We start from the raw sequence: 20,978 nt of genomic DNA, 5'->3' as shown, positions 1-20,978 counted from the left end.
ATCACGTCATTACACAATAATACTGGCAAAAGGAGCCTTCTTCAAGAGAAGTATTGAGCTAAGATACCGTCTCTGCCATGTTGGAGTCGCCACAGGAACAGGAAGTAGGATGAGGGAAGAGGGAGGGGCTTCAGATGGGAGGCTGCTGTGATTGGATACAAGCTGGGAGGGAGCAAAGCTGCTGTTATTGTTCTCTTTAAACAGAATTCGTTTAATTTAGGTTAAATACATCAGTAACATAAATTCAGATGATTAGAGATTAGAGAATGTTTAAAGCAACACCTTCTCTCAACCATCTTCTGTGGCCTTTCTCTCAGTGTGCTGCTTCTGCTTCTCATTCAAACTCCTCTATCTCTTGTATGTCTCTTCTGCTTCAGGGGACTGAAATAACTACTGTACTGTATCTGTCTACAATTGAGTCTCTCTACTGTCTCTCCCAGCTCCTCAGACCTCCTGCAGCTCCTGTGCTCCTGTCCTGCTGGAGTGAACTGTGTTGTCGACACACTGACCTGCTGGAGAGTCTCTCTGTGTCTCTCTGCCTCCTCTCTGGCCTTTTCCTCATAACACTGCCTGAGCCCCTCCATCTCCCTCCTGTGTGTCTCCTCTCTCTCTCTCTCCTCTCCCTCTCCTGCTCCTCTCTCAGTTCTTCTATGTCTCTCTGCAGCCTCTCTCTCTCCCCTCTCTCTCTCCTCAGCTCCTCCTCCAGCTCTCTCCTCCTCCCCTCATCCCTCTCCTCCCTCAGCCTCTCCTCCAGCTCTGCTATCTTCTCCTCCAGCACTCTGATCTTCTCCTCTCGTGTCTGGATCTCCTCCTCCATCCTGTGGAGGTAGTTCTGCAGCTCCTTCTGGTGCTTCTCCCTCAGTCTCTCCTCGTCCCTCTGTTTCCTCTTCTCTCTCTTCCTCATGATCTGCAGTTGCCTCTGTCTGATCTGGGACTCGACCTCCTGGTTTGAATGCAGGGTCTCCTTCACTCACTGCAACAGGAGGAGAGACAGGAGCATCAGGGAGGTTACACATGAGAGGAGATTAATATTAATTGATGGCCCTTTGTTCATTCAGACTTCTGCTCCTGTTCTGAGCTTTTCTGTCAGTGATACACTGAGGAGTTTCAGCTCTATTGGCATTTTAGACTCTTGAGCTCAGATCAAACGTAGAAAAGTATCATTCACTCAACAGATAATAATTTGTTCAATTACAGTAAAATGGACTAAGTCACCTCTTGTTAGAGTTTCTAATGATCTGCTGATGGGCTCTTTCATCCATTCTTGTCGTGCTGGACTTCAGAGCTGCCTTTGACACTGTTGGTCATACAGTCTTGAGGAACAGATCAGATCTGATCAGATTAAATCTGATCTCAATGATAGAAAACAGTTCAAGTACAGCACAGAAGACCAGTTTAAGTTGGTAGATATCAGTGTGTTAGTAATACAGTACAGAGCGGAGCACAGTATGATTTTAATTCCTTATAGGACACCAGATGGTTGAATCCCTCGGTTTGATGACAAGTAAGATAAGTGACTCGGTAATACAGCATCAATCACACTCACTGGCAGGAGGAATCCACTCCACACTGTTCCTCCTCTTGACAGGCAGTCTGGGCTCCTCTGTCTCTTTCTCCAGTTCCTCTTCCTTCAGTGTTTTTCTCATCTCCTTCAGCTCCTCTTCTCTCCTGCTCCACTCCTCCTCCAACCTCTGTCTGAGCTCCTCTTCTCTCTCTCTCTCCCTTCTTTCATACTTCTGTCTCAGCTCCTCTGTCTCTCTCTGTCTCTCCTCCTCCCTCTGTCTCAGCTCCTCTGTCTCTCTCTGTCTCTCCTCCTTGATCTGTTTCAATTAATCAAGTCTGACTCTCTCTACCATCTCCTGATATGTCTCAGTAGTAAAGTGCCACCCATAGTTTCCTTACACCATGTCCTCTATCTTCTCCAGCAGTTCTGTGACCTGAGTGCAGTCGCCCCTGTTCTTGTTGTTGAGAACATGATACCTGTTCCCACATTTCTCCACCAGCCACTGGAGCTCCTTCCCTCCTCTCTCAATGTGCTGCTCAATGGTTGTGTGTCTCCGGGTAAACAGCACTATTGTGTGTCTCCAGACTCTGTCAGTGAGGAGCTGCAGGTGTTCCTCCAATGTGTTCCTTTCTTCCTCTGTGAATGAGGAGTCTACAGGTATGGCCAGGACGAGAGCGTGGGGTCCTGGGAGGCACAGAGAGACACTGCGCACAACCTCCTTTTTGATAACTTCCTGTCTGACCTGCTGTGGATCCCAGCCTGGAGTGTCGACCACAGTAACCTGCCTCTTAGCTATTTCACCTTGACTTCTCACACAATGGTTCCTAGTCTGAAACTCCTTTCTGCCCAGGATGGTGTTTCCTGCTGAGCTCTTCCCAGACCATCGTTCCCCCAGCAGCACGATCCTGATCTCTGAAAGATACTGTGGTGCCTCCCCTGTCAGAGAGAAAGATCACAGATTATTCTTCTTCAGAAACAGACCATTGATATTTCACAAATTCTTTTCATAGATCTCTTGTATACATTCAATTTCTGATAAGTTTAAATTAGTATTATTATTTGTATTACAGGTATTGTTTTACTTTTATCAGTTCTCTCTACAGAACATATTTCTTTTGTCATTAGATACTGGCATTTTATTAATTTCACTGTTGTTTCATGGGGTTTCATTAAATTTTGTAGAAAAACTAAATTGTTGAATATAAAAAGACCTCTTTGTCATACAGAACAGTCCTACTAGGTGGTCCTACTAAGAGTCCACCTGTGATTCCTGAATTTATAGAACCTCTACACCTGCCAGTCTGAAGGGAGTGCACCACACTGACAGGCTGAAGAAACTGAGTCTCTTTAGTCTGAAGGGAGTGTCCCACAATGACAGGCTGGAGGTACTGAGCCACATACATACAAAATATTCAAAATCCTCAGTGACGATTAGTGAACATTTAGATATTGATATTTCAGACATCCTCAGAATTAACATTGAAACACAAAGGACCACTAAGACTTAAAATCAAAAAGAGGTTTTGTGTTGTTGAAGCAGATACCCTGGCTTTTCTCCAGACACAGCTGGATGAGCTCCCCCAGTCAAGACATGAAGCTCTACTGTACACAGAGAGGGGTGGGTGTGGGGAACAAGCTGCCCAGCCATGTTGTTGAAGCCGATACCCTGGCTTCTCTCCAGACACAGCTGAATGAGCTCCTCCAGTCAGGAAAGGAAAAACAGCTGCATGAGAACCTGGAATCACTACTAATTATGGACCAAATAAATTCCTCTGTTGTTCATCTGTACTTATTCCTCTCTGGTATTATCAACCGTACAATAAACACAGCCTCTGAGCAACAAACAGGAAACGATCATATCTGAGCATGTCTGAGCATCATGAATACTAATGGTGTGAATCCAATACCATCAGCCAACAGACAGGTTTTACATCAATCATTTTTGCCTTAAATAAACACTTTATTGAAATATTTAGTAAATTCCAAACAGCTTGGGTTTTACAGTACCGATCTCTGATCCCTGACAAGAGAAAGTGAAACTAAATCAGCTCCTGTCTCTCTCCTAGTTCAGACCCTGTGTGTTTAACAGACAGAACAAACTCTCAGCAGACAGGAAGAAACTTCTCCAGCTGCTACTGTGCAGAGAAGAGACCCTCAGTGACTCCCTTACTGACACTCACAGTTAGAACAAAAGAAAATTCACCAGGGCTGAACGCTGAGCTCTCAGAAGCCATCTCTCTCTCTCTCCTTCTCTTCCTGCTGATGTGGGGTGGGGGTTTCCTGTCCTCGCTGTGACACAGCTCTGGTGTCACCTAGTGGATTTATAAAGTTAATTACCAACTGAACAGGTTCATCATTAAGACCAAAATAAATCACCAGAATATCCAGGTCAACTCTTACCAGCAGTCAGGACACTGGGGTCCACACCCCTACTCTCACACAGAGTGTCCTGGGATCTGTACTGACCAGCAGTCGGGACACTGGGGTCCACACCCCTACTCTCACACACAGGGGTGATATTTCTTATAGTGAGAGTGCTCCTGGAAGAGGTGTTAGTGGGGCCAGCAAAGGACACTCACCCTGCGGTCTGTGTGGGTTCTAATGCCCCAGTTTAGGGACAGGGACACTAGACTGTAAAAAGGTGCCATAAAGAATTATTATTATCATCTTGTACTTTATTCTGAGGACAGACATGTCAATAAAGGGGAACTTTAACGCTATTCTTATATTCCAGGGTTAGAAAGATTCAGCATTGATGGGTGCATTTCAAACACAATAAAAGTAAAATGGACACAGTAACATGAAAACCTCAGTGTTCATCACAACACAGTGAAATTTCCAGGTCTGCACAGCGCCATGTTCTGTGATTCAGAACGAGGCAACAAACCTTCCAGTGAGGTGAAGCAGCCCTGTGACACTGTAAACAAGCTGGCTTGTAAAAATATCTCTTTTGATCCGATGGAAATAGTGCTCTCGTCTTCCCGATGGTTTTACTGACAAACTCTACTTACTCTGCATGCAGAGTTGAAACATTTCTGCAGGGAAATGTCTGCTGAAAAACCTGTAATTATTCACTCGTACATCAGTAATTATGGAGACTAATGAGCAGGAAGGGCCGCATCATCAGCATTTGAGGTAACTGGAATGGAACTGGAGTGTTGTTGTGCTATAAATGTGACTTCCAGGATTTTATTTCCTGAGGCAGGTTTTGTGGGGACTTTTATTTTGAAAAATGCCGCCAAGTTAGAGCCGGTTAATGTCGCTGCTTCACGCTCCTCTGTGTTTGCGGGGAAATTGTCTGCCGACGACGTGTCCGTGATTATTCTGGTGAGCAGGGATTTCAGAAGTGATCTTTTTGTGAGAGTTTTTACTTTAAACAACTGCTCGAGTTACACTGTGATCACACCGCGTGTCAATGCACGGGGGTGAATACTTATGCATTCAGTTATTTTCTGTTTTGTTTTTAATTAATTTAGTAAAAAGTCTGGATTATTTTCACTTTGACATCATAGAGGACTTTGTGTTGATGGGTGGCAAACATTCCCAGTTAAATCTATTATGGTAACATGCTGTACCTTTGTGAAATGTGAAAAAGTCCAAGGGGGGTGTAGACTTTCTATAGGCACTGTATTACTGAGGGATTCTCTGTGTCTCCTGTCCTGTTAGTTAGAGTGCTAATTTCTGAGTGATTCACTGTGATTTCCTTTCTCACTGTGTCTCCTGTCCTCTTGTGTGTGTTTATGACTGAGGGGTCCTCTGTGATCTCCTCTCTCTCACTGTCTCTTGTCCTGTTGTTTATGTATATTGCCGAGTGATTCTCTGTGATCTCCTCTCTCTCAATTCAATTCAATTCAAGGTGCTTTATTAGCATGATCGATGGGTACAATCAGTGTTGCCAAAGCAAATAAAAATAATAAAATTAACATGGAACAAAACAAAAAATAGAAGTAAAATAAAACCTACAGACATATTACAGACATTTACAACAAAGACATATTATAAAATATTGACATATTCTGTAGGCGGCTGGAGCATTATTGGGAGACAGACTCATTGTTCCTCAGCCTGTGACAGGAGATCACATACTGGGCTGCCAGATCAACTGAGTTCCCTCCTCCCTCTCCCAGTAGGATTGGGACCCGTTGTGACTCTGGCAGGTGTGGGAACTCTGGGATTAGATTTCTGAATTTCGGGAAGAATGTTTCTCTAATCCCAGAGTATCTGTCACAGTGCAGTAGGAAGTGCACCTCTGTCTCTATTTCTCCCCGCTGGCAGTGGGAGCACAGCCTGTCCTCTCTGGGCAGCCAGGTCTGCCTGTGTCACCCAGTCTCTCACTGTCTCTCCTGTACAGCTGGGTGTGTTTATTACTGAGGGAATCTGTGTGATCTCCTCTCTCTTACTGTGTCTCCTGTCCTGTTGTGTGTGTTTATGAGGGATGGATATTCTCTGTGATCTCCTCTCTCTCACTGTGTCTCCTGTACTCTTGTGTGTGTTTATTACTGAGGGATTCTCTGTGATCTCCTCTTTCACTGTCTCCTGTCCTCTTGTGTGTGTTTTATGACTGAGGGATTCTCTGTGATCTCATCTCTCTCAATGTGTCTCCTGTCCTCTTGTGTGTTTTTTTACTGAGGGGTCCTCTGTGATCTCCTCTCTCTCACTCTGTCTCCTGTCCTGTTGTGTGTGTTTATGATGGAGGGATATTCTCTGTGATCTCCTCTCTCTCACTGTGTCTCCTGTCCTGTTTATGTATATTTCTGAGGGACTCTCTGTGATCTCCTTTCTCTCCCTGTGTCTCCTGTCCTGTTGTTTATGTATATTACTGAGGGATTCTCTGTGATCTCCTCTCTCTCACATTGTCTCCTGTCTTCTTGTGTGTGTGTTTACTGAGAGATTCTCTGTGATCTCCTCTCTCTCACATTGTCTCCTGTTCGGTTGTGTGTGCTCATAACTGAGAAAGCCACCAGCTGTTAGAAAAAGAGCACAAAATGACAAACAAAATGGCAGCTACAGAGGTTCTTATAAAAAGTAAACACACTCATGGTTCTGAGAAACGACAACCTTTCTCAGAAACGACAACGCTGTGAGAGGTGTGGAGACGTGCAGTAACACAGAAACACAGGTCTGCAGGTCACAGTACAGCAGAAATAGCCCACAGAAACCACATAGAGACGTGCTGCACAATGTGCTTCCCTTACTCGGAGAATGAAATTGAAACAGGAGTGGTGTGTGACAACTTTCTTTTCTTAAAATGTTAAGTGTTGCTTACAGATGTTTAACTGGTGTCCTGTGTACAGGGAGCAGGAGATGGTCTTGGGCAGTTTCATATTGAGCTCAGTACACACAGTGACACAGAGCTAGGACTGTCCTGCAGGACAGACACACTGCTGGGGTCTCCCAGCTCTTATATACAGTACAGATACATGTGATGCAGGAGACAGTCAGTGCAGATTCAGGGTGTATTGAGCTCAAAACACACATTAACACAGAGCTGGGACTGTCCTGTAGGACAGGCTCAGTGTATTATATGCCAACATTAACAGCTGTGAAACAGTTACCCTGATGCTGTATCTGTTGTTGCGGGAGACTTTAATCAGGTCAACCTGTGGAAGGTTCTTCTGAAATCTTACCAGCATGTCTCCTGCCCAGCAAGGGGTGCAGATGCTCTCGATCACTGATACACCTCTATCAAGGATGCCTACTGCTCCATCCCCCACCCACTCTTCAGACAGTCGGATCATCTGTTGGTGCTTCTCTGACATTTACTCTTTTTGAGAAATAGTACAGATCAGTACAGTACAGATCACAGGACACTATTTGTAAATTATATAATTTGATGTTTATTTCAACATAATTGATATTATATTATATCAATCATGAATTTTCCTATTCAGCTGATCTAACCCATGATCTATCTGTGAGCATAACCTTTAATTTGAATAATAATAATAATCATAATAATAATGTCTTACACTCATATAACACTTCTCTGGACACTCCACTCAAAGCGCTTTACAGGTCATGGGGACTCCTCTCCACCACCACCAGTGTGCAGCCCCACCTGGATGATGCAATGGCAGCCATAGTGCACCAGAACGCTCACCACACAGCAGCTCTCAGTGGGGAGGAGAGCAGAGTAATGAAGCCAATTAATAGATGGGGATTATTAGGAGGCCATGATTGGTTAGAGCCAATGGGCAATTTGGCCAGAGACACTGGGGTAACACCCCAACTCTTCTCGAGAGACACCCTGGGAATGTTAATGAGCACAGAGAGTCAGAACCTCAGTTTTACACCTCATCCGAAGGACGGCGCCTGTTTACAGTACAGTGTCCCCGTAAACTATACTGGGGCATTAGGACCCACATGGAACACAGGGTGAGAGCCCCCTGCTGGCCCCACTAACACCTCTTCCAGCAGCAGCCTTAGTTTTTCCCAGGAGACTCCCATCCAGGTACTGACCAGGCTCACACCTCCTGAGCTCCAGTGTGTTGTCAGTTGTGAGTTGTGAGTTGCAGGGTGACATGGCTGCTGGCACATCTTAAGCACACCAATGTCCTCATTTTGTCACATTTACCCTTTCACACACACTCACCTGAGTGATGCCCCCTGGCCTTCAGGTAGGCGTCCATGAGCTTGGGATAGATGTATTTCAGATAATCCGCATTCTCTCTGTTGTAATCTTTTTTGTTGGTCTTACTGATGAACCTGTTCAGTTGGTAATTAACTTAATAAATCCACCAGGTGACATCAGAGCAGTGTCACAGCGAGGACAGGAAACCCACCACCCCAGCATCAACAGGAAGAGAAGAAGAGAGAGAGATGGCATCTGATAGCTCAGCGCTCAGCCCTGGTGAGTTTTCTCTTGTTCTACCTGTCAGAGTGTCGGTAAGGGAGTCACTGAGGGTCTCTTCTCTGTCACAGAGCACAGCAGCAGCTGGAGAAGTGTCTTCCTGTCTGCTGAGAGTTTGTTCTGTCTGTCAAACACTCAGGGTCTGAACTAGGAGAGAGACAGGAGCTGATTTACTTTCACTTTCTACTGATAGCGATCAGAGATCAATACTGTAAAACTCAAGCTGTTTGGAAATCACTAAATATTTTAATAAGGTGTTTATTTAAGGTAAAATGATTGATGTAAATCCTAACTGTTTGCTGATGGTATTGGATTCACACTATTAGAATTCATGATGCTCAGACATGCTCAGATATGAAAGTTTCCTGTTTGTTGCTCAGAGGCCGTGTTTATTGTACAGTTGATAATACCAGAGAGGAATAAGTATAGATGAACAACAGAGGAATTTATTTGGCCCATAATTAGTAGTTCTCATGAAGCTGTTTCTCCTGTCCTGACTGGAGGAGCTCACCCAGCTGTGTCTGGAGAGAAGCCAGGGTATCAGCTTGTTCCCCTCTCCCACCCCTCTTTGTGTACAGTAGCGCCTCCTGTCCTGACTGGAGGAGCTCATCCAGCCGTGTCTGGAGAGAGGCCAGGGTATCAGCTTGTCCCCCTCTCCCATCCCTCTCTGTGTACAGAAGAGCCTCCTGTCCTGACTGGAGGAGCTCATCCAGCTGTGACTGGAGAGAAGCCAGGGTATCGGCTTCAACAACATGGCTGGGCAGCTTGTTGCCCTCTCCCACTCCTCTCTATGTACAGTAGAGCCTCCAGCTTTTGATTTTAAGTGTTTCAATGTTAATTGTGAGAAAAATGTAAATTTTTTATAAGGCTTTTTTTTTTTGAATAATTTTACCTCACTGAAAGGTTGGATTTCTCTTACATTTTTAGTGTAAAATCAAACTGATAAACAACAAAGACATTTTTGCTCATCTTTACAAGTGTGCCAATAGTTCTGGATGGCACTGTAACTGTATGAACTGTATAAACATAAACCAAAAAGAATATTTAATTTTCAGTGTTGTGCAGTTGTACAGTGTAAAGATGCCTGATTGTATAAACTAACTCCTGTCTAATTCTCTTCAGGGGAGGTCAGAGGAGATCTGAGCAGAGATTTGAAGATCCCAGGGGCTCAGACTGGGCTCTAGAGGAGTGTTTCACACTTAGCAGTGAAAGTAGGGCTCACAGTGGGAAACATTTAGGACAGTATAGAAAACACTTCTTTACTGAAAGAGTGGTGGGTGTCTGAACAAGATGTCCCTGCCAAGTGCTTAAGACTAAGCCTTTCAGACATTTTAGATTCACAGCTACCGAACAAGCAGGATGGGAAATGATTTTGTGGTAAGTGAGATAAATAATCTGTGATCTTTCTCTCTGACAGGGGAGGGACAGGCTGATTCCCATGAGGCACCACAGCATCTCTCACAGATCAGGATCATGCTGCTGGGGGGACAATGGGCTGGGAAGAGCTCAGCAGGAAACACCATCCTGGGCAGAGAGGAGTTTGACACTAAGAGAGTAACTGAGGAGTGTGTGAAGAGACATGGTGAAGTAGCTGGGAGGCAGATCACTGTGGTCGTCACTCCAGACTGGGATGTGTGGCTGATGAGGAATGATCTACAGCAGATCAGACAGGAAATTGTGAAAATTGTGTCTCTGTGTCCCCCAGGACCCCACACTCTCCTCCTAGTGATTAATCTGGACTCAAACACAGACTGGAAATCAGCGGAGGAACATCTGGAGCTTCTCAGTGAGATAGTGTGGAGACATACAATAGTGCTGTTCACCTGGGGGGACAGACTGAGAGACACAACTATTGAGCAGCACATCAAGAGAGGAGGGAAGGAGCTCCAGTGGCTGGTGGAGAAGTGTGGGAACAGGTATCATGTTCTCAACAACAAGAACAGGGGTGACCGCACTCAGGTCACGGAGCTGCTGGAGAAGATCGAGTACATGGTGGCAGGAAAGACTGACTGTTACTATGAGATTGAGGAAAAGAATTTACAGGAGATGGAAGAGAAGTTCAGGACTTTAGGAATAAAGCAGAGACAGAGGATAGAGGAGCTACTGCAGAAGACACTGGGACCACAGCTGCTTCCCAAAAGTGAGTTCATGTTCTCTCTCTTATTCAGCTTAAACCTCAATATTGTCAGTGTGGGACACTCCCTTCAGACTGAAGAGACTCAGTTCCTTCAGCCTTTCAGTGTAGATTATTTCCTTCAGCCCAGAATGTTTCTCTCCTCCAGACTCATTTCAGAACAGTGATATCTTTTGGATAAAGTGGTGATTTGAATTTTATAATTAAAGGTCAGTGTTGTACAGTTTTAAAGATGCCTGAGAACTGTATAAACTAATGCCTGTCTAATTCTCTTCAGCGGAGGTCAGAGGAGATCTGAACAGAGAGTTGAAGATCCAGGGGTTCAGACTGGGCTCTAGAGGAGTGTTTCACACTCAGCAGTGAAATTAGGGCTCACAGTTGGAAACATTTAGGACAGAATAGACAACACTTCTTTACTGAAAGAGTGGTGGGTGTCTAAACAAGACGTCCCTGCCAAGTGCTTAAGACTGAACCTTTCAGACATTTTAGATTCACAGCTACCAAACGAGCAGGATGGTCAGATGATTTTGTGATTTTTCCTAAACCCTGGGCACCTTTCAGACATGGCTGGGTGAGATTTTATATTCACTCAGGTATGGAGCTCTTGATCTTCCAACAAGCAGCCTGGGCTGAAGGAGCTGCTCTCTAGTTTTCTCACTACCTGCTGGTATGAAAGTCGTGACTACAGGGTTCAGATTTGCTCTGTGTCTGAACAGCCCGACTCCGCAGACTCTTACTGCTACTGTACAGTGTGTTATTGGGAGTGCTGTGAATGGAAGAAGAGGCCTTTTCAAATTACTGTTCATGACAGCTATTTTAAAACTGAATCATTGTTTTTAATTGTGCAAATTAATAAAATTTAAAAGGAAACTGTGATTTGTACTAGAGAGAAGAGATTCAAACCTACCATCAGTGATAAGAAGCTGGTAAGAGAGATAAAGTAATCTGTGATCTTTTTCTCTGACAGGGGAGGGACAGGCTGATTCCCATGAGGCACCACAACGTCTCTCAGAGATCAGGATCGTGCTGCTGGGGGGACAATGGTCTGGGAAGAGCTCAGCAGGAAACACCATCCTGGGCAGAGAGAAGTTTGACACTGAGGGAGAAACTGAGGAGTGTGTGAAGAGACAGGGTGAAGTAGCTGGGAGGCAGATCACTGTGGTCGACACTCCAGACTGGGATGTGTGCCTGATGAGGAGTGATCCACAGCAGATCAGACAGGATATTGTGAAGACTGTGTCTCTGTGTCCCCCAGGACCCCACACTCTCCTCCTGGTGATTAATCTGAACTCACACACAGAATGGAGATCAGTGGTGAAACATCTGGATCTTCTCAGTGAGAGAGTCTGGAGACACACAATAGTGCTGTTCACCTGGGGGGACAGAGAGAGACGCAAAAAACTGTCATCCCCAAGGGACAGACAGAGAGACACAACCATTGAACAGTGCATGGAGAGAAGAGGGAAGGAGCTCCAGTGTCTGGTGGAGAAATGTGGGAACAGGTATCATGTTCTCAACAACAAGGACAGGGGCAGCACTCAGGTCACAGAGCTGCTGGAGAAGATAGAGGACATGGTGGCAAGAAACTGTGGGCTGTACTTCACGACTGACATTGAACAACTTCACACTGAACTGGAGACATACAATAGAGAGACAGAGGAGCTGAGACAGAGAGAGGCAGAGGAGCTGAGACAGAGGGAGGAGCTGAGACAGAGGGAGGAGAAGAGACAGAGAGAGACAGAGGAGCTGAGACAGAGGGAGGAGGAGAGACAGAGAGAGATAGAGGAGCTGAGACAGAGAGAGGAGGACAGACAGAGAGAGACAGAAGAGCTGAGACAGAGGTTGGAGGAGAGACAGAGAGAGATAGAGGAGCTGAGACAGAGGGAGGAGGAGAGACAGAGAGAGACAGAAGAGCTGAGACAGAAGTATGAAAGAAGGGAGAAAGAGAGAGAACGGGAGCTCAAACAGAGGTTGGAGGAGGAGTGGAGCAGGAGAAAAGAGGATATGAAGGAGAAGATGAGAAAGACACTGAAGGAAGAGGTGCTAGAGAAAGAGACAGGGGAGCCCAAACTGCCTGTCAAGAGGATGAACAGTAAAGACATCATCCCTCCTGCCAGTGAGTGAGATTGATGCTGTATTACTGAGTCACTGATCTTACTGGTCATCAGACTGAGAGATTCAACCATCTTGTGTCCTGTTAGGAATTAAAATAATACTGTGCTCCACTCTGTACTGTATTACTAACACAGTGGCACACTAATGTGTACCAGCTTAAATTAGTTCAGTCTCTGTAAATGAAAAGGTTTATATCAGTAGAATGAGATCTAAACACACAATAACCTCTGTAATCTGTTCCTCAAGACTGTCTGACCAGCAGTGTCAAAGGCAGCTCTGAAGTCCAGCAGGACAGTAATGGATGAAAGAGCCCATCAGCAGATCATTAGAAACCTTAACAAGAGCTGTTTCTGTACATCAGTCTGAAGGACTCGTCACAGCTTGTCTGCAGATCAGTGAGTCTGACTGAACAGCAGCAGCCTGTTGTAGAATCTGTGTCAAACAGGGTGAGATGGAGAATTACTGAACAGCCTGGAGTCTGAATTCTGCTTTTTTAACAAAGTGGTCAAGACTGCAGGTCTCAGGGTTGAAGGGACAGTTCCTGACCGACAGACACTGAATCACTGCAGCTCAGCCCAGCAGTGGGGATGTGGTACCAGGAACATGAGGTGGAGTTTATTCCACTGACAGGTGCTGAGAAGCATTAAGCTTGTTTCTCTCTTCTCATCCCCTGAAGTAAAGACACAGTGGACTCTGACTCTGGGTGTGATCAGTTTCAGAGTGAAATACCTGAAGGATAATTGCACTGGACTGCACACTCTCCCAGAGTGCTGTTCTTCACTGGAGTGAAGAGATTATCTCTCCTTCTTCAATTAACGTCCTTCTACACTCTGCCCCTGTAACAGTACAGTACTGCAGCATGACTGTTGTTGCTTGAGGCCAGTACATGAACACAGATTTTTAAGATGACATTTGAGTCACTTCAGAAAGAAAGTTCTGACATGAAAATCATGAACATCAGGTAAAACTTTGTAGTTATCATTATGCCGAAGACTAATTTCCAGATGTTGATTCTATAAGTTTCTTTCGTAATGACTTTTAAGTTACGTTTATCAAGAAATATCTTTTGAGCAAACTGAACCCTTCTTATCTGTGGAAAGGTTGGTCTCCTCTCATGTCTAACCTGCCTGATGCTCCTGTCTCTCCTCCTGTTGCAGTGAGTGAAGTCAAACCCAGACTCCAGCCCTGCCCCTCTGAGCTGAGACTGGTGCTGCTGGGCAGGACTGGTGCTGGGAAGAGCGCAGCAGGAAACACCATCCTGGGCTCAGAGGAGTTTCCCTCTGAAGCCAGCAGCTCCGCGGTCACTCAGGAGAGCCGGAAGAGGACAGGACAAGTGTCCGGGAGACAGGTGACTGTGGTGGACACTCCAGACTGGCTCCACACCAGACTGTCTGAGGGCGACAGGAGACGGGATGTGGGGCTCTGTGTTAATCTGTCTGCCCCGGGACCCCACGCCTTCCTCCTGGTGACCCCGCTGGGCCGATCCACAGGGGAGGAGAGGAGGACACTGGAGACAGTCCTGGAGATATTCGGGGAGAGGGCCCTGGGACACACCATGGTCCTGCTCACCCACGCTGATGAGCTTACCAGCAGGACGCTGGAGGAGTTTGTGCACACAGGCAGCAGGGAGCTCCAGTGGCTGCTGGAGAAGTGTGGGAACAGGTATCACGCCCTCAACAACAAGGACAGGGGCGGCACTCAGGTCACAGAGCTGCTGGAGAAGATAGAGGAGCTGGTAGGAGGAAACAAGGGCAGCTACTACAGCACTGAGACGTACCAGGAGGCCGAGTCCCAGATCAGACAGAGGCAACTGCAGATCCTGAGGGAGAGAGAGGAGAGCAAACAGAGGGAGGAGGAGAGACTGAGGGAGAAGCACCAGAAGGAGCTGCAGAACCACCTCCGCAGGATGGAGGAGGAGATCCAGACACGAGAGGACAAGATCAGAGCGCTGGAGAAGTGGATAGCAGAGCTGGAGGAGAGGCTGAGGGAGGAGAGGGATGAGGGGAGGAGGAGAGAGCTGGAGGAGGAGCTGAGGAGAGAGAGAGAGGAGAGAGACTGGCTGCAGAGTGAGATGGAGGAACTGAGAGAGGAGCAGGAGAGGGAGAGGAGACAGAGAGAGGAGACACACAGAAGGGAGATGGAGGAGCTCAGGCAGCACTATGAGGAAAAGGCCAGAGAGGAGGCAGAGAGACACAGAGAGACTCTCCAGAAGGTCAGTGTGTCAATAAGACAGTTCACTCCAGCTGGACAGGAGCACAGGAGCTGCAGGAGGGAGATTGAGGAGCTGAGAGAGACAGTAGAGAGATACAGAGAGACAATAGAGAGACAAAACACAGTGGTAGACAGATTTACTGTGTGGCATCAGAGACACACAGGAGATACAGGAGAGTGATTGAGGACCACAAGCAGCACATCGAGAAGAAGGTCACAGAAGATGACTGAGAGAATATGCTACTTACCTAAAATATTCTCTAGTTTTTCTGAAATAATATATGAACAATACATTTAAAGTAAATCAAAACTGAGGTGAAGACTAGAATTCTGGGTAAAAGCTGCCCAATGTCTACCTTCCCAGCTGGTTAGCATCTGAAGCCTCACCCACTTCCTGTTCCTGTATGATCACTTGTCTGCACAGGTCAAACTGGCCATTAGAAGTACAGACTGGAGAAGACCCTACACAACTGCTGATATCATACTGTCATGTAGTTTGTCATTAATATGAATATAATACTGAACAAAATGAATGTAGAATCTTATCCAATCATGTTCAGCATGGAATAAACCTTTACTCATTCAAAGTGAATGGTAGAATAAAGTGGAAAGTGATTCAAAGGAAGAAACAGGAAGAATTGAAACTGGCTAAAAGAAAACTATAATTCCAAGATGGAGGAATTGATGAATGGAAAGAATGAACAGGAGGTGTGGTATGGGATTTAATCCACGATTGGTCCCCACATTAATAGCTTGCTTGAGCCCCACCATGTAAATGAACTGAATGTTTTTTTTTCTTGGTTGGAGATTAGTGAACCAGCTGAACCCATTTAAAAAAAAATGTACTGTAATTGGGCTGCTGGTGTATCTCCCTTTACTCTGAGGTTTGAACAAGTAAGGGGTGAGTTCAGGACAGTTTAGGGTTAAGTTTAGGGTTTCTGCGGCAGCTCCAGTATGGAGTTCAGGACAGTGTACACTTCCTGTTCCAGTGGCTGCTCCAGTATGGGTCCAGGACAGTGTACACTTCCTGTTCCTGTGGCTGCTCCAGTATGGGTCCAGGACAGTGTACACTTCTTATATTTATGAGTACTTGCTAATACTGGCAATACAGAGACAGACTTCTTATACAAGTGAACTTCCCCAAGCATGTAGCTTATTCTTCCTTTTTTATTTTTGAAGTAAAATTTTTTGTTTTGCTCATTTAATAAGATAGAACTTTATATTAATGTTTGAAAAGTGGTTACTGGAAACTGGTTACAATACATACATATTGGATTTGTAAATGTTGTTCTGCACAATGTAAATCCTTTTTTGACAAGTATTTTTATTGCTTTCTAAACCCACAAAAATAATGGATGCATCTGTTACACATTAAAGTACTGTTACAGAGCATGTTGCCTGTTGGTAGAGTGTTTTATGTGTGAATCTTTCATGAAAAGGAAAAAATATAGAACTTCCTATCTCCTCCCATGTTCCTCCAAAATCTTCCCTCACAAAAAAGGAGAAAAACTGAAGGAGAAAGAGACAGGAGAGACACGAGGAAGAGAAAAATACTGATCACATTAAACAGGCTCCGAGAAGCACAAAACAAGAGTAAGATCAGTCCCGTCAGGTATCCTCTGAGTATCCAGTTAGTAGCAGATTAAGGTTTAGGGTGTACCTAATAAAGTGACCACACAGTGATCACTCAGAAGGGAGGCTCCGAGTCTCACAATAGTTCAGAAATGGTTGCCAAGCTTTAGAAACATGATGGAGGAGCTGCTGGGTGTTCATCTAATTTTCTCCAACTTCAGAAAATGCCTCCTATATCTGATTTATTGATTGAGTGTGGGCAGCTTCAGGTTGAAGAGGAGAAGACATTGTGACAGGAGAGTTCAGACACCAGGCTGTCAGGCTGGACTCTGACAGGGGTCCTGCCTGCTGCCCAGAGCACAAGCATTCGAGGTTATAAAAAATGTCTCAATGTGTCTGCAAGGGCTGGAAAGGTCCCATTTCTGACCTGTGTTTCACAAGGGGATTCAGGAGCACCTCTGATGCCCGTCTCTGAAGTCCACACTGGCGCTGACTCCGCTGAAGGGAATCACCCCACTTCCCTGCAGATCGGTGACGTTTCATGTTCCAGCCTGTCCAAGTGGAGAGAAGCTGGAACTGTGTCCGTGGAAAGATTGTATTTCATACATTTAACAGTACTAAGCTGGGGTATTGCAAAGTTGACCTTATTTACTTTGTCCACTCTCCAGTAACAGCAGTGAGCTGTAACTAGAGAGTGACGTCATGCGTGACCCTTTTTATAACACCCCGAGCCGAGTAACAGACGAGCGACGTCACGCCCGGGCTGGGCAGTACCCTTTTCATCCTGATAAATAATACTAATAATAAACTTTATTTTATAATAAATAAATAAAATAAATACAAATAAATAAATAAAAAATTAAAGGTGGCTTCTCAAAGCAGAATGACAACAACAATGAATAAAAAGAATACACAAGATAAAACACAATTACAGTACACAGAGGAGACCCTGGATGGTGGTACTAAGTATAGTAGGAGCAGAGGGGTGAAGAATGGAACCAGTTCAGTAAAGTAAAATAATCCACAGAAGGACAGACTGTTGCTGTATTGCTGTGGCCCTCCCTCCTGATTGGTAATCACCGTTTGCCAGTGACTTCTCACATGCTGTGTTCAGAGCGTCATACAGTACAGTACTATTTTGACAGTCTGTTCCACTGTGTCTCACACCTCAGTGTCAGAATTGTGAAAAGTTTTTAGAACCGGGGGTAGGTTCATAGCAATAAGCAGAAAGTGCAATCACCCTTTGCTCATCCTTGGTTAACAATATATTCTCAAATGCCATGTTCTAAATTTCCCCTCTAATACTGCTAGTTTAAAATGTCTTGGAAAATGCAATAATATGAGACTTTTAATGATCAGAAGGCAAGGTCACGGTAAATATGCAGAAAGTGCCAGTGAATTCACGTTTTGCCTTTGTCTTATTTACTTGTTGTCTAACATGCCAGTTTGTGTTATTGGGAGTTTGAAAATCGATTTTCTGAAATGTGTTTCATACAAAAATGCTATTTGGACAGTCACTATTTAATTATATATTCCGCTTTAATGAGGATATGTACAGTAATCCATCCGGATGAGTACAATTAAAAATGACTGGAGAGAGCCATCTACAGGCGAAAGGCGACATCACAGCAGCAGCATGCGAATAAGAAGCCAACGTCAGCCTCATCTTCTGTCGACAGGAGTGTGGAAACAGATGGGTCACCGACACGGGTCAGACATTTTTATTATTAGACGAGCAGGTCAGGGTAGTAACGGGAAGTTCGGTTTGTCCGGTTTCCATGACAACGGGCCCGGTGACATAACTCAGTAATTGTTTACTTGGTCCGGCGGCTCCAATCTGGTCCATTCCGCCCGACAGCAGGTTTGACGTGTACATTTCGTGTCGGTTTGCGATTCGAGCTGAGGCGGGTTCTCTCTGCCAGAGAACAGAAGCACAAGAGTTGGCATTAAAGCACCGGGTCGTGTCTCTGTGCCAGGAGGATCAGCTGGGCGTGAGTGTTGATGTACCGGAGCCCTCTGCTTGTGAGGAGCTGACAGGAATTGATCAGTGAAGCTTTTAAGTTTGCAAGTTTGCATGTTTGAGGTTGCGTTGTACTTTTGGGATGAAAAGGCTGTACTTACAGAGGTGTTACTGAGTCTGAAATGAGACACATCACACCAAGGTATAAAAAAAAACAACAATTACTGAGTTATGTCATAATTATGAGATAGCAAAGATCATATGTGTGTATGAACAACCTGTTCCATACACACTGTACAGTACGTCCATCATGATTATCTGTCTTTCAGTCTGATTCCAGGATGCACTCGCTCTTGTCTGAGGATACTCAACGTGAGAGAACAAAAATGTGTTCACATGAGGTCCAGACTGTACCAGTCCATTATGAATAAACACCAGGGGAAGTAGATCTGTGTGTATTTTGCAGTTTAGCTCATCGTCAGGATCACTAAGCCTGCAGCTCCAGCACAGCTATCGGCAGCTCGTAGATGCTGTCTATGCGCAGTGTAACAGGTTGTTCATACACACATATGATCGTTGCTATCTCATAATTTTGAGATGATCTGTTATAATCTTGTAATAATGAGGTCATCTGTTAACAAGATAATCTGTTATCTTGTAATAATGAGGTAATCTGTTAAATATTATGTTATCTCGTAATAATGAGGATGTCCGTTAACAAGATAATCTGTTATCGCGTAATAATAATGTTGCTTTATTGGCCACATACCACTTCTTGCATTAGGAATTTGTCTTTTTGCATACCCCAGCTTGCTTTCCATAAGACCAACAGGAAGAGAAGCTTGGGGTCAGAAACTTTGATCCATGCAGATCTGGTCCGGCTTTGTTTGATGTGTTTCATCTCATTGAACTGGAACACCTCCTCTCTGTTCACAATCTTGTTGAGGACATCTCCCTGGTTCTTGAATTTCTCCAGCAGGATGTTCTGCACTGTGGCTCTGATATCCAGCTGTTCCACAGGGGGCAGCTCTGAGGACACTCTGGTCACCCAGCTCTCCCAGAGTGTGTCAAACTCCTCCTTCGCTTTCTCATCACTGAGCTTCTGCTCCTTCAGTCGAGACACTAGGTCTTTGCTCATGTTAATCAGTTCTTCTTCGTATTCGGATTTCTTCCTGTCCAGCTCTGATTGACATTTCTTTATTCTGATCAGTTCATTGCTCTGCTTTTGGGTTTCTTCAATGAGCTCATTCCTCAGGTTCTCAAATCTTTTATCAACATTCACCTTCCAATTAATCAAGATCTCCTGGTATTTCTCCTCTTTAAAATACTTCTCTATTTCAGCTGTTAGAGTGCTGTAGACGTCATCAAATTCTCTCATCAGATCTGACAATGTCACAGCCTGAACTTTCTTATTGTTGATTTGGTTGCTCAGTCTGTTCTGTATCTCCAGGGCTCGTTTCCTCATCTTCCACGACCACTCTCCGTACTTGTCCTCCAGTTTACTGTAAACCAACATTTCCAGGGTGTTTCTGAAGCTGAAGACAAAGTTCTCCGCCAGCAGGGCGTTCCAGAGATCTTTGATCCGTAATTTAAACTCGGACAGTGAGGGAAACTTCACTCCCGGCTGCCACTGAGCGACACTGAGGAGCTTCGTCTTCAGCTCCTGGACATTCTGGCTGTAGGAGGGGTTGGGAGGAGCCATCGGAGGGTCTCCTTCCAGAAGGTTCTTGAAGTAGAAAACCTGTGACTCCACATTGAACTGGATTATATCACTGAAGCCAGTAACTTTACAGCCTTCCTCTGTAGCAGCAATGCGAGCCATTTCATCCAGTTTCTCCAGGAGACGCCTCCTTCCCTCCATATTCTTGTCTTTCGCTGAAGCTTCTGCAATGTTTTGGTGCACAAAAACACAACTTGGTTTGATCTGAACAGACTTTATTCTCAGGAATGCCTGGACACAGATCTGGAGAATGTCCTGCATTTCAGAGGGATTCTCTCCCATGATGTTGATCACAGTCATGTCAGGAATCCCGATAACAAAAGTTGCTAATTCATTGTCATGACTCAGTGAGGTTTTATTACTGAGCTCTGGTGACCGAAGCCCCTCTGTGTCCACCACCAGGACAAAGTCATAATGCAGCTGGGCTCTGACCTCCTCACTCATCCGCACTAACTGCATGAATGCTCCCATGGTGCACCTGCCTGCACTCACTGTGAACTGCAGCTCACACATTGTGTTCAGCAGAGTGGACTTTCCTGAGCTTTGGACCCCAAGGACAAAGAGGACAAACACCTTTCTGTCTCCAAGTCTCTCAGTGAGCTTGTCCACGACGGCCTCAATCCACACCAGGCGCACATGGGCAGCATCTCCGTCCATCAGCTCCAGAGGATGTCCTGAAATTAACATCTCTGCTTCAGCAGCAGCAAGGACACTGAAAAATTGTCTCTGATCTTTTAGACCCTCTCCTTCTGAATGAACAGTCTCATACAGCTGAGCGGTTTCTCTCATGAGGTGTTGAAGTCCAAGAGTAGCAGCACTAATCTGTTCAGATATTGTGTTCTGTTTCTCCTGCAGTATCATTTCCTGCTCCTTGTCCGTACTCTTGTCTTTCAGTCTCAGTGTTGTCCATGT

General features: G+C 45.2%; 2 protein-coding genes and 1 pseudogene across 3 annotated transcripts; 1 reads left to right on the top strand and 2 right to left on the bottom strand.

Moving 5' to 3' along the window:
* Positions 1–455: 455 nt before the first annotated feature.
* LOC148827890 (GTPase IMAP family member 9-like) lies at positions 456–8,133 on the bottom strand (annotated as a pseudogene). The gene is made up of 3 exons (XR_016091814.1): positions 8,097–8,133; positions 1,547–2,440; positions 456–973 (listed from the first exon to the last, which is right to left on the bottom strand). The product of XR_016091814.1 is annotated as a GTPase IMAP family member 9-like (transcript).
* Positions 8,134–8,316: 183 nt separating this feature from the next.
* Positions 8,317–16,203, top strand: LOC148827889 (uncharacterized). Its single transcript, XM_088926398.1, has 4 exons — positions 8,317–8,354; positions 9,772–10,494; positions 11,456–12,604; positions 13,761–16,203. The coding sequence occupies exons 1-4, from the start codon at positions 8,324–8,326 to the stop codon at positions 14,993–14,995; spliced, it is 3,138 nt and encodes a 1,045-aa protein (XP_088782524.1). The 5' UTR covers positions 8,317–8,323; the 3' UTR covers positions 14,996–16,203.
* Positions 16,204–18,671: 2,468 nt separating this feature from the next.
* On the bottom strand, positions 18,672–20,594 carry LOC148827888 (interferon-induced very large GTPase 1-like). The gene is made up of 2 exons (XM_088926393.1): positions 19,151–20,594; positions 18,672–18,703 (listed from the first exon to the last, which is right to left on the bottom strand). The coding sequence occupies exons 1-2, from the start codon at positions 20,577–20,579 to the stop codon at positions 18,672–18,674; spliced, it is 1,461 nt and encodes a 486-aa protein (XP_088782519.1). The 5' UTR covers positions 20,580–20,594.
* Positions 20,595–20,978: the final 384 nt, after the last annotated feature.

Source organism: Atractosteus spatula, chromosome 10 (genome assembly GCF_055471065.1).
Source record: "Atractosteus spatula isolate fAtrSpa1 chromosome 10, fAtrSpa1.hap1, whole genome shotgun sequence".
Lineage (NCBI taxonomy): Eukaryota > Metazoa > Chordata > Actinopteri > Semionotiformes > Lepisosteidae > Atractosteus > Atractosteus spatula.
This window is presented reverse-complemented; position numbering and strand designations above follow the sequence as displayed.

What these genes read in the sequence shown, in the direction of transcription:
- LOC148827889 (XM_088926398.1), top strand. Translation starts at nt 8,324, where the DNA reads ATGGCATCTGATAGCTCAGCGCTCAGCCCTG. An exon ending in TAGCTCAGCGCTCAGCCCTG is followed by an intron (nt 8,355 to 9,771) that starts GTGAGTTTTCTC and finishes TCTCTCTGACAG; the next exon opens with GGGAGGGACAGGCTGATTCC. An exon ending in AGACATCATCCCTCCTGCCA is followed by an intron (nt 12,605 to 13,760) that starts GTGAGTGAGATT and finishes CTCCTGTTGCAG; the next exon opens with TGAGTGAAGTCAAACCCAGA.
- LOC148827888 (XM_088926393.1), bottom strand. Translation starts at nt 20,579, where the DNA reads ATGTGTGAGCTGCAGTTCACAGTGAGTGCAGGCAGGTGCACCATGGGA. An exon ending in CTTATGGAAAGCAAGCTGGG is followed by an intron (nt 18,704 to 19,150) that starts GTATGCAAAAAG and finishes GAGTATCCTCAG; the next exon opens with ACAAGAGCGAGTGCATCCTG.